This window comes from Pecten maximus, chromosome 9 (genome assembly GCF_902652985.1).
Source record: "Pecten maximus chromosome 9, xPecMax1.1, whole genome shotgun sequence".
Classification (NCBI taxonomy): Eukaryota; Metazoa; Mollusca; class Bivalvia; order Pectinida; family Pectinidae; genus Pecten; species Pecten maximus.
In genome coordinates this window covers 34,503,658-34,516,618 of record NC_047023.1, presented here as the reverse complement: position 1 = coordinate 34,516,618, position 12,961 = coordinate 34,503,658, and the positions used below count along the sequence as shown (strand labels likewise).

The 12,961-nt window shown below is 33.8% G+C and overlaps 1 protein-coding gene across 1 annotated transcript; it reads left to right on the top strand.

The window, feature by feature from the left end:
* The first annotated feature begins 6,383 nt into the window (after window positions 1-6,383).
* LOC117335130 (frataxin, mitochondrial-like) lies at window positions 6,384-11,521 on the top strand. The gene is made up of 5 exons (XM_033895060.1): window positions 6,384-6,541; window positions 8,528-8,640; window positions 9,063-9,180; window positions 9,693-9,790; window positions 11,274-11,521. Exons 1-5 carry the CDS (start codon window positions 6,458-6,460, stop codon window positions 11,416-11,418), a joined length of 558 nt encoding a protein of 185 aa, XP_033750951.1. The 5' UTR covers window positions 6,384-6,457; the 3' UTR covers window positions 11,419-11,521.
* Window positions 11,522-12,961: the final 1,440 nt, after the last annotated feature.

The window sequence follows — 12,961 nt, the reverse complement described above, 5'->3', positions numbered from 1 at the left end:
ACAGTTTAGTGAGATTTTATTTTAAGCTTGGCCTATCCCAAGCTGAAATTTTTAGTTTTTTAGCAATAGTAGATAGAGTTGTTCTAAGCAATTCAACACTTAAACGATATTTGAAACGATAGTGTTTAACAATAAGGAAGTAAGTTCTCTGATATATACGATGTTGCAATATTCATTCTCAATGAATTACAAAATTTTGGTCAGAAAATAAAACTTCGTTCTCGCCCACCATCTTTACAGTCAGTATCTGATACTCTGAAACCATTTCATCGTCTTATATAACCTGCTTCGCATAATAATGGCCTGTTTTCAGGTCAATATCATCAGATGATTTATAAACTCGAGAAAATGATATTTCCCGAGGCCGAAGGTCATCGTATTCACATGAAAACAGGTCGATAACTGCTTTATTATATGACAAAACTGCAATATTTTCTTATTACAGAATGATTATCATTCCCTGTCATAGGATTGAATAAATAATAGTGATCGACTGGAGAAAAGTTCAAAATGACAATTAATAAGTCAAAGTCAGCAATGAATTTAGACTTCATTATTTATTATTGCTTAAAACTCAACAAAATGTAAATGCTAAAACATTTAAGAATTCAGTCTATTTAACTCTGTCTGTGAGCACATACCTACATGTACATGTAAGCATACATTTTTGACGACACGGATAGTTGGAAATTCCCTTGTTACTATATTTGGGTGCGTAATCGAGTTGTTGGATTGTTATGTCACCCTGGATTTGACGTCACGGATTGCAGGAATGTTCCTTGTTATTTTACTCGGGTACGAACTCGAGTTATTGTGTAGTTATATCACTCTGTAGCGCGGATTCGGGGTTGATAATAATATTTGAGCAAAGTGAGAATGTTTAGAATTGGCTAATCAGGAAATGGAAAAAATCACAGTCATATAATAATACGCTTTTATTTCGCGTAATTACGCGTTAGCTTCGCGTAATAACGCGAAAAAAATATTATTTTCTTCTACGAAAATGGTCCCAACCGGCTTTCGTAATAAGTCAATGTTATGTCTGAGCATTATATTTTTTACTGAAATGATTTCGATGGCTCTACTAACAAATAACACAAAATATAGAATATAAAGGACTACCTATATTAATCTATTTATTTCATCACATCCCTGTAGTATAATCTTACCGAAAGCGTAGATATCTAGCAGGAATTGTGAGAACCTTAGAAATTACCATGTTAGAATTGTTAGACAATGGGCTTCATATTTGTAAGTGTGTCTGTGTTTTGTCTGTATATTTAATCTGTTTTCCAGTGTATTTAGATTTAAATTAAGTGCCAATTATCCATGTAGTCTGTTGTGTTCGTTCTGTTCCAACAGTCGCGTCAGCCAGACTTCCAATCCGTGTTTCGTATCTACTATATACACTGCTTATAACCGGTGAGGCGTCTTCAATGATTTCATTACACTTTGATATATTTTAAAGTACAATATTTGAACCCACATTACCATGATAGCCCGTAAATATATTTGTATTTTCAATTTCACAAAATTTTATTCAATAAAGAAAAGGATTTAACAACAGGCATATGCCTATATAAGTTATCTCCTTGTAACAAAGTGTATATACATACATGTATATAATTATATAAAATTGCTAATTTAATAGAATTAAGTAATTCCAATGCAATAAAGATATTACTTAGTACATATATAGTATAATATGGTATGAATATGTAATTTGAGTAGTAAGGACAATTCAATGATTTTTGTTGGCTTGTCTTAAATGTATTTTCAATTTGTATAAATTTTGGAGGATTTAGAATACATTATCCAAGACATAATCCATCCACCCATGGGATACAGACCTAAAAAGTCCATACTGGCTTACTAGCCATTGGTCATCCACCCATGAGTTTTTGGATTAAGTCATGGATACTATATTCAGTCATGGACAAATATATTGTATAATATGGAAGAAAAGAAATTTAGTAGAATGGTATTAGTGGACTGATATTGTCCTTACTTATTTCGTAATCAATTGATTTGATTCAGAGCTATGTAATATTTCATATGTAATACTTGGAATATATTATTATAATATGTTAGGTATTACAAATTTCTTGCCAATCAGAAAAAGGGGGGGGGGGGGGGGGGGGAGGGGTAGGTGACCATATATAGGGCTTAATAAGGAAAGAAAGAAATTGCAGATCGCAGAACAATAATGGGGTTTAATCTATAGTAAAAATCTATTGGTGGCTCTAATGAACTCAATGACATTATCAAATATATTTAAGTTAGTTAGTTTATTACAAGTTGCACAGCCAGACAAAAATATATTTAAATTATAATGATTATGATTTAAATTGAATAATTTTTCTCTTAGTATTCTTCGGGGTTCCTCATATTTACTACAAGTTAAGAAAAAATGTTCTACTGTTTCATGGGCGTTTCCACATGTACATACTGGAGATTCAGAAAGATGATCTCTGTGTAAGTCAGAGTTAAGATTACTCACATTATTTCTTAATTGACAAAGAAGTATATTGTTTTTCTTGGTACCAGCATTAAAATAGACATAATTAATATTTTCAAATCTGATGTCACTTAAATGCATATTTAAAAGTTTTTTAAACTGATGAATTGATGTAATACTGGTAAGGTCACACCTTGCTGCAAGTTCATTATAATCCTTCAATGTGGCTGGAATAAAACTTTTTGCGTAGATATTGGTTCTGCATAATGGAATAGTAAACATTCTATCATTACGTAATAAATATGGATTTGCATTAGTAAAGTACGGCTCAATTAATTCATTTAGATAAGTTGGTGTAGTTCCACAGAGGATTTTGTAAAGGAGTATTAATCTATGTTTTTTCCGTCTTGCAGCAAGGGTGTCCCAACCAAGTTCACAGTAAAGTTTATAATGAGAGGTTCCCTTACGCAGTCCTGTAATAATACGGGCAGCTTCTATTTGTATTGATTCAAGAAGTTTTGCTTCTTCTTGCGTACAGTTATCAAAAATAATATCACCATACTCTAAAATGGGTCTAATATAAGAAGTATACAAAGAAACTAAGGTTTTTCGACTCATTTTATATTTTACTGACTTTAGTAAATTAAGACGTTTATATGCTTTGTTATAGATATAGTCAATGTGATGATGCCATTTACCATCTGCAGAGAAAAATACACCAAGGTGTTTATGTGATGTAACATTAGATACGATTTCATTTTGAAATAAAATATCAGGACTAATTATATTCCTTTTACGACTAAAAGTTAATGATTCAGTTTTATTTGGATTAAACTTAATGTCCCATTTTTTGGACCATACATCAACATTTACCAAGTCAGTAGATAGACTGTTGGCAGCATCTAATGGAGTGGTATGTATTACTCTAAAGAGAGATGTGTCATCTGCAAATAATCTTTTTTCATTAGTTATACATTCAGTGATATCATTGATGTAAATAAGAAATAGAAAAGGGCCGAGGACTGATCCCTGGGGGACACCAGCACTTACCTGACGTGGTGATGAACAGAAACCTTCTGTCATGACCCTATGTTTACGGTTTAAAAGATAATCCTTAAACCACTTAAGGAGCTTACCTTTGATGCCATACATTTCAAGTTTAAATAGTAAACCAGGATGCCAGACTCGGTCAAATGCTTTGCTAACATCACAGAATATTGATCTAATTTCAAGTCCTTCATCTAATTTTTAAATAATTGTATTATACAATGATAGTAGTTGATTGACAGTAGAATCACCTGGGATAAATCCAGACTGATATTTTGTAATAATTTCATATTGTATTAAGTGATTATATAAATGTTTAAAAACAATTTTTTCTAATATCTTACTAAAGCAACATGTGATAGAAATAGGACGATAGTTGGATACATCGCATTTATTACCTTTACCTTTATATATAGCATCAATATTAGCTAATTTCCAAGACAGAGGAATAGAGCCTGTAGACATAGTTTTATTGAATAATAAAGTAAGGGGAGTTACTAGTGATGGTGAGAGGAGTTTAATAATTTTAGGTACAATTTCATCAGATCCTGCAGGCTTTCTATCATTCAATACAGTCAGCTGATCCACTATCTCCTGTTCTTGAAATGAGATATTAATATATATTTGTATATACTGTGTATAATATTGTATAGGCTAAATGCAATACCGATTTGAATGCTTATCATTTAATATCCCAATTTAATCACAGTGAGATTGAAGTGTGTGTCGCTGGACGTGTATAATTCACGGGAAACAAAGGAAACTCCAACGACCAAGTAGGAAACAAAATTACACCTGCCCAACAAACCAAGGCTTTCAATTTCCCCTATATTCGGCACCGCTATCAGTCCCTTTGGGCCAGATTGACCGTTCACACCAAATGGCCAAAATCCACTCAGTCGTTCAGGATTAGTAGTGGTTTTTTTTCGTTATTAAAAGTACGACAGACCTTGACATAAGCTCGCCGGTCCTTCGGACCATGCAGATGAGCTAAAATTATGACGCTGGATAGACGCAATTCATGAAATATATCATTCAACAACAACAAAATCGAATATTACATGTCAAATAATTTAATTATGGGGTAAGTAACCTGCGTGTGGCGCCTTGACAAACACTCTTATCATTGGATATCTGACCGATATAAAAGTCTTGGTCCGCTTTTATACGGATTCTGTTATTATTCGGTAATGATAATAAAGATCCCACCTCATCTACTCCGTCCACCACAGCCTGTATGTCCTGTTCAAGTTTCCTGACATCTGTCGTGATATCATCACTGCGGTTCTCACTGACTGGTTTCTAGGGTTGTTTTCCTCGATGACCTCCAAGTAAGTCTCGTTGTCATCTCCAGTGATACCACCGACAACCCATAGGCGTCTGACCTGTTTCTTGTTAATAAGACTATTGACAGAAAAATATAATTAGCCCCTACTCCTACCATATCAAGATATAGTAACAGTTGGGGCGAACATTTATTTTCAATCAATGCTTACCAGAACCAACTTATTATGTTCTAAAACCTCCGTCAACGCGAGTTCTTGTGTTGACTTTGGCCCTGGATTTACTCTGCTTAGTATTTCTGATACATTCTGGATACCAGGAGAAGACTTTGAATCTGCATGGTTTGTCCTCAATCTTTAATTTCTTATTCTCCATTTTCGCCATCCTTTAAATAAAGTTTTACCGTTTTTACGACTGCAATCATTTCGTATATTTCTCGATTCTCTACGGTTCTTTTTAAACTGGTGTCACATTAAACCATACTCTAAAAATAACAAATTAAGCATGATGACCACAATGTCATGATCCCAAAAAGGGCGTGTTGAGATAACGGTGCCATTATGCCTATTGTGGTCTACTTGTCCCGAACTATCTTACAAACCGACACTAATAGTCTTACAAATGATATTCAAAGCAAAATAAAAAATATAAAAATAAAATAAATAAAGAGAAAAAAAAAACAACAACAAAAAACAAACAAACTTATTCTTCTTACATTCTTTTACAAATCAATTAACGATGATATTGTATCTCTAAATATTTCCATTCACAACAATTCTATGACGTCACAGAAATAATTATACTATAGGGTTATTATAATCAGCCAATTTCATATTGGCCCTGTTATTATAGGCCAAGGTCTGTCATATTGGCCCGAGGCATATAATTATATTTACATTTACACTGCAGCCCCACTATATAACTTTACCAAGCTAACTTGAAGGTCCATAACTTCCAAATCTTTATTATGACGTCATTATTATAGTGACGTCATAATTGTAACGTCGGCGATAACGAAAGATGGCTGTTGAAAAGGCTGTTCCGTCTTTGACGATAATAATTTGTTCATTCATCGTAGAAGCCAAATTCCTGGATATATTCTTTAAAAATCGTTGTCAAATGTAAATATAAGTATTGAACTGCTTTCAGTTGGAGGTTATGGGCTGATGAATGCCAACTGGACAAAGGCAAATTCAACATGAAGCGCTAGCGCGCTTCATTAAATTTGCCTTTGTCCAGTTGGCATTCATCAGCCCATAACCTCCAACTGAAAGCAGTTCAATGCTTAAATCAACAATACCTTAATATGAGAACGTTCGAAGAGGTTAATGAATTGTTGATATGACGTCATTGTATTATTACTGTGACGTCATAGAATATCTTGCCTCTCGGATAATAATTAATTCACATGGGTGTTTTTTTGTTTTTTTTTTAAAATTAATTTTTAGATTCTACCTAAGTTCATGCATTCTATATGAATTAGTTATTTCATGTTTTGGTAATATATCGAGTTCTGACTTTAATTTCCTTTCGTCACGTTGAATACAAGAATTGGCGGAATGATACACAGAAAATGTAACTCGAATACGACCGAATTTTGTCCAATGAAAAAATGTTATATTATTTGGTGCTGAAGAGAACAACAACAAAATCACAACTTCCGGCGTCATGTCGGGCACACCGGTTTTGTCATTATTGCGACAGTCATCAAGGAAATGGACGTGGAAACTCTATCAAAGACTTGCAACAAATGTAAGATGATGTAGTTTGTGAACTGCGTGCTCAGAAAGCAAAGTAAAACTGTGATCAATGTTGAAATGAAATATTTTAAGTGACAGAGCACAGACCTGTAGGTTGACTTTTCATCAAGATCGTCGTTTGTAAACAATTAGATGTTAATTACAAGATATTTCTTTGGCCGCTACGTGGATTATAATTCTTTATTAAAATTTCATTTTAGATTTTAAATCTGCTTGTTTAATATAAAACGTTAAATAAAAAAAATTAAAGTCCTGTCTGTGTCAATCCAGTAGTCTACTTTCATTTTGTGCAACAGGGAACTAAAATATTCAAAAGTTCGACCAAAATTTCCTCTACTGCCAGTCAAGAAGGACTACCTTTTATTCTTTTAGTTTAGACGTCCGAAATTTGATGGGAGACTACAACTACTCCACAATGGATAAAATAAGTAGTGTCATTTTATAATGAACTAACGAATAGGCCTATATATTTTACTGATAAACCAATGGGGCATGTGTAGTCTTTACACTTACATGATAAAATTAGAGATAAATGCATTTATGTATATATTACATGATAAAATTAGAGATAAATGCATTTATGTATATATTATATCATTTTATGCATGTCCCTGTAAATTGATCAATGTCGTCTAAAAAGTATGTTGCCATTATAGACAGATGACCTTTATAGAGAGGTGTTATGTCCCCATGTTAAGATAAAATAGCTGATTGTTAATGTGCTGACAGTAGAATGCTGTCATGATTAGTGCATTCAAGTGTGAGCTCATTAGTTTGAGATCAACAGGCGACGGGGTGTTGTCTGCTGAGTTAGTTGTTTCTCCACCAACGGCACGTTGGTTTTTCCTCGTGGGTTTTCCTTCAGCATCCTAAACAACAATTGTTACCTTTGTGATAAAAGTTCTACTAAGGTATGTTGATTGTTGACCTTGTAAACAATGTAAATTTAATGGTTATTATCATTTTAATTTTCAAATATTAATGAACTCTTCATGCGATTAAATTCTCTCATGTTTTCAGTATGAGGTATAACCCTGTGTCACACGAGATCTCTTTTGTTCACATGAAACCAATCATTATAAACATGGCCATAAAATGTTTGAAAACTAGGCGTTGAAATATTAAATGAGTGGATTGACCTGTTTGTGTAAGTTGACATGCATAGTTACGTATGTCGAAAAATTATCAATGTTTCAATATTGTATTGTTTATTCACTTTAAAGGGACATCACGGTAAACCAAATTTTATTTTGTATTTTTTCATATTAGTGGGTATATCTTTAAAAAAAATATCCTTATGAACAATAGTTCAACAACAAGTTAGTCGTCCCATATAAGATTTTTAAAAGCCCAATAAAACATCAGAAATCTTCGGATTACACCTGTACATAAATCATGTGCTGTTGTTGACACAACCTGCCTGGGCAAGTGTGATGGTGCTCAACACCATTGAATGCACTTTAATAAAAGAAGAACTGTTACAAGTTAATGCAGTAACCCAAACAAATGGTTAGGGTGACCTTCAGGAAAGGTTAAACTATATATCTGCCTTTAAATGACATGTTGTGTATTTTATAATAATGATAGAGAAAGTCCCAGCTATAATGTAACATAATTAATTTTTCTTTGTTTTCATGGTAAATACTCAAATGTGATTGGTCGAAAAATTCTTTTCATTCTTCTATGAAAGAAATTCCGAGAATGGCGCGAAAAATGTGACGTCACAATACGACAATTGACGTTGCGTATTGATTTGAGAAAAAGAATCCCATTTAAAACCAGTAAAATTGTACATAAAACATGTTTTAAATTAGAAAATCATTTTCAAAAATTCCTTATAAGCGTTGATGTCAATTATTTTTTAGTTTCATCGGGGTATGAAACACATTTTGTTTGCAAACTTCAGTAAGAATCCGCTATTAAAAAAAAATGACATCAATGCTTAAATGTATACATATATATACACCCATCTTTGAAGGTTTACTGTGGGTCTATTCACGTGAAGGCACCATTCCTAAACTGTACACCAAACATCACCTGGCACCAGCCCTCCTTCACTAGTGGTCATCACAGGAACTACTGCACAAACAGGTAATTTTTATTTCTACATATGAATTAAATAAATATATATATATGTTTATATATATTTATTGTATTTTCAAAAGTCCATATTGTATCTCTAGCTATTCATTATTTTCTGTGAAACAAGGGATTTAATCACCAGACAGTAGTTTCAAACTCCTAGAAAATCAAAATCTAAGGGAGATAACTAAACTCCTAGAAAATCAAAATCTAAGGGAGATAACCATATGACAAACACCAGTAATCAAAATGGCCTCAAAAATACATTATATACCCAGGTATGTCTATTGGCAACGTGTATATATTGGTATTGGGTCATATGTTGTTTTTTGACAATATATTTATAACATTATTAATTCTTAGTGTTGCAACATCTACATTGAACACATCGTATAATAGTTTTTCAAAGGAGCTTTTGTTTTGTTTTGCAGTTTATCTGAGATAAAGTTTGAGGAGCTGGCAGAGGAAACACTAGAGCGGCTGTCAGAAAAGTTTGATGATATAGCAGAGACTGTGGATTGTGACGATGAATATGATGTTTCTTATGGAGTGAGTGAATGTATATATTATAAAATTTATCAGTGTTATGATTTATAGAAATAATTCTTAGATGATAAGCTATTTTGACAGCTGTTATTATTTTGGTGTATATATATTTAATATGATATATTTTATATGTTAATGTTATTACATCCTCAATACTCAATGATTATACATGTTCAGATTTGCTCTCTACACCTCTAGAATATGTCATGGCAAAGTTGGACTCGCGCTGTTTGATTGGTGTCAGAAAATAAAAACCTGACCAATCACTCAGCTGTTACATTCCCTTTGATGATTACAGATTAAGTCACCAGTCAGTTCAGTGGTGCATGACCAGGAGATTGATACATTAATGAACAAACTAGTCTTATTGTTCCAGCCACAAGGTGGATATTACAGGTGTGCTGAGAGTGAAAGTAACCCCAGGGGTATTGAGGATGTAATGATAGATTTGTGATCACTGTAGAATTTACTTATGAAGTGTTGGATAGTAGGAGTGTCTTATGATTATCTTTCAGAGTGGGGTGTTGACTGCAAAGATCAGTAGAGAATGGGGAACATATGTTATAAATAAACAGACTCCAAACAAACAGATATGGCTGTCCTCTCCTGTCAGGTAAGCCTACAAGGTGGCTTTAAACTATGTATTCTAGACCGGCATGTCATCACTATGGAAACAAAAATTATGACAAAAATCCCGTCTTTTCCTGTCCATATTTAGATAGGTCTGGTATTGATTATTGACAACACAATCTGATTAAAATCATCTGTTCATGGCTTATCTACTGAGTTCCTATGTCTGAGTATAGTACCAGCCATGACCAGATGATGTTAATCAGATTGATGGCAACATTGACTCTGTCCGCGTCACCAAACAAAATCATTAAAAAGAGTAGTCAACGAAATGTACCGACAGAAATCCATAAAGGAAAGTTAATTACCAAAGGTATGTAATGAAAATATTTCATATGCCTGTAATTCATAATAATTCCAGTAAACTGTTTATATGTGCTGTGTATGGTATGTTAGGAGTCTTATAATGCCAATGCCGCAACTGAACTGTATTTTAGATACCAATTACTATCGAGACTCCATGGTAAAAATATTTGCATTTGAAGAGAATGTTTTGAAATAGACATATTTTTACACGCCTATCACAATTTGATGGGGGCATTATGGTGCGATGTCCATCCATTCATCCATCCTCCATCTGCATGTCTGTCCAGCCGCCACATGTCCTCCTACACATTTCAACCTATCTCTTTGAAACTTATTTTGCTTTATAATCATGATATGTAGTTGTGTTTCCGTGAACAGCATTTTCATTGACTACCCTGGTAACTTAGTATTTGAATTTTTGTCTGGAGATCTTCATTTTATAACTAATCATCATGATATGTGGTTGTTTCCATGAATGCTATCTTTATTTGACTATTTTTTTAAAGTTTTTGCCTTTACATGGTTATCTCTGTAGATCCTCACCCTCAGTTTTTTACCAACTTAACATGAAATAATACAATAATGCATTCCTTTTTGACATGGGACAGGCATATTGTTCAGTTCTGTGGTACCCTCGTTGTAGGAACTGGGTAGGGGTTTACAACATAGTAGGAGTGTGTAGATATTTTATTTCATACTGTATGTTTTGTGTTTACTTGGCGATGGATTAGAACAGTTTTAGTGCGTTCCGGATTGCAGTTTCATCGTTTATACTCGCTCCTAGTGTTCCATTTCTATTATTAAATGTTCCTCTTGCACTACGAGCTGTGTTGTGATTGTGTTCCTCCCAAATAGTGGCGCGGTAGCAGCGACATCCGATCTCATGTCTTATAAATAAATGCATATTTCAGTGAATTTTAGGATTTGGATATTTGAGTCTTCTGCTTTTCCTGTGGGACTCTCTCAAACTTTGAGTGTTCTTGACTTGTCTGAAAAAATTCTACATAAATACTATTACTTATTTCTGAGTAAACTATTTGGAAATTTTGGTTATGCTGATTTTCTGGCATCTGAATAAACCTATTAGCACACTCTTCACACATTATTTTGAAATATGTTCACTATATTTTGTAACATTTTGTGATATTTTTTTATTTCAGTGGGCCAAAAAGATATGACTATGTAGATAAACGTTGGATATACAAACATGACGGTGTACCAATGATGGACTTACTGACACAGGAACTGTCCGAGGCACTCTCTACACACATAGACTTTAAATCGTGTGAAGAAGAGGACTCTTAACTCTTGTTACATCCATTAGTTGTGATATTTATGCGATGTGTAAAAGACAGTGTTTTTGTTGACAGTGGTGGATACTCATTAATAAAATACGATACTATTTAAAGTGTGATTTTTATTATGGTGGCATTTACGCCTGTCTTATTGCAGTCATCTACGAGGTGTGATGTTGTAGAGTGTACTTTGCAAGTATCATGAGAGTTGCAAGTGCACATATGCAGCTGTATACATCATGGCACACAGTACACCGATTGTAAATTCTATCTGTATACATCATGGCACACACCAAGTGTAAATTCCGGCTGTATACATCATGACACACACCAAGTGTAAATTCTATCTGTATACATCATGGCACACAGTTCACCGATTGTAAATTCTATCTGTATACATCATGACACACACCAAGTGTAAATTCTATCTGTATACATCATGGCATACACCAAGTGTAAATTCTATCTGTAAACATCATGGCACACAGTACACCAATTGTAAATTCTATCTGTATACATCATGACACACACCAAGTGTAAATTCTATCTGTATACATCATGACACACACCGATTGTAAATTCTATCTGTATACATCATGGCACACAGTACACCAATTGTAAATTCTATCTGTATACATCATGACACAGTTCACCGATTGTAAATTCTATCTGTATACATCATGGCGCACAGTACACCAATTGTAAATTCTATCTGTATACATCATGACACAGTACACCGATTGTAAATTCTATCTGTATACATCATGACACAGTACACCGATTGTAAATTCTATCTGTATACATCATGGCCCACACCGATTGTAAATTCTATCTGTATACATCATGGCGCACAGTACACCAATTGTAAATTCTATCTGTATACATCATGGCCCACACCGATTGTAAATTCTATCTGTATACATCATGGCGCACAGTACACCAATTGTAAATTCTATCTGTATACATCATGACACAGTACACCAATTGTAAATTCTATCTGTATACATCATGACACACACCGATTGTAAATTCTATCTGTATACATCATGGCACACAGTACACCAATTGTAAATTCTATCTGTATACATCATGGCCCACACCGATTGTAAATTCTATCTGTATACATCATGACACACACCAAGTGTAAATTTTATCTGTATACATCATGGCACACAGTACACCAATTGTAAATTCTATCTGTATACATCATGGCCCACACCGATTGTAAATTCTATCTGTATACATCATGGCACACAGTTCACCGATTGTAAATTCCGGCTGTATACATCATGGCACACACCGATTGTAAATTCTATCTGTATACATCATGGCACACAGTACACCAAGTGTAAATTCTATCTGTATACATCATGGCCAACACCGATTGTAAATTCTATCTGTATACATCATGGCACACAGTTCACCGATTGTAAATTCTATCTGTATACATCATGGCACACAGTTCACCGATTGTAAATTCTATCTGTATACATCATGGCCCACACACTAATTGTAAATTCTATCTGTATACATCATGACACACACCAAGTGTA

What these genes read in the sequence shown, in the direction of transcription:
- LOC117335130 (XM_033895060.1), top strand. Translation starts at nt 6,458, where the DNA reads ATGTCGGGCACACCGGTTTTGTCATTATTGCGACAGTCATCAAGGAAA. An exon ending in ATCAAAGACTTGCAACAAAT is followed by an intron (nt 6,542 to 8,527) that starts GTAAGATGATGT and finishes CCATCTTTGAAG; the next exon opens with GTTTACTGTGGGTCTATTCA. An exon ending in AATATGATGTTTCTTATGGA is followed by an intron (nt 9,181 to 9,692) that starts GTGAGTGAATGT and finishes ATTATCTTTCAG; the next exon opens with AGTGGGGTGTTGACTGCAAA.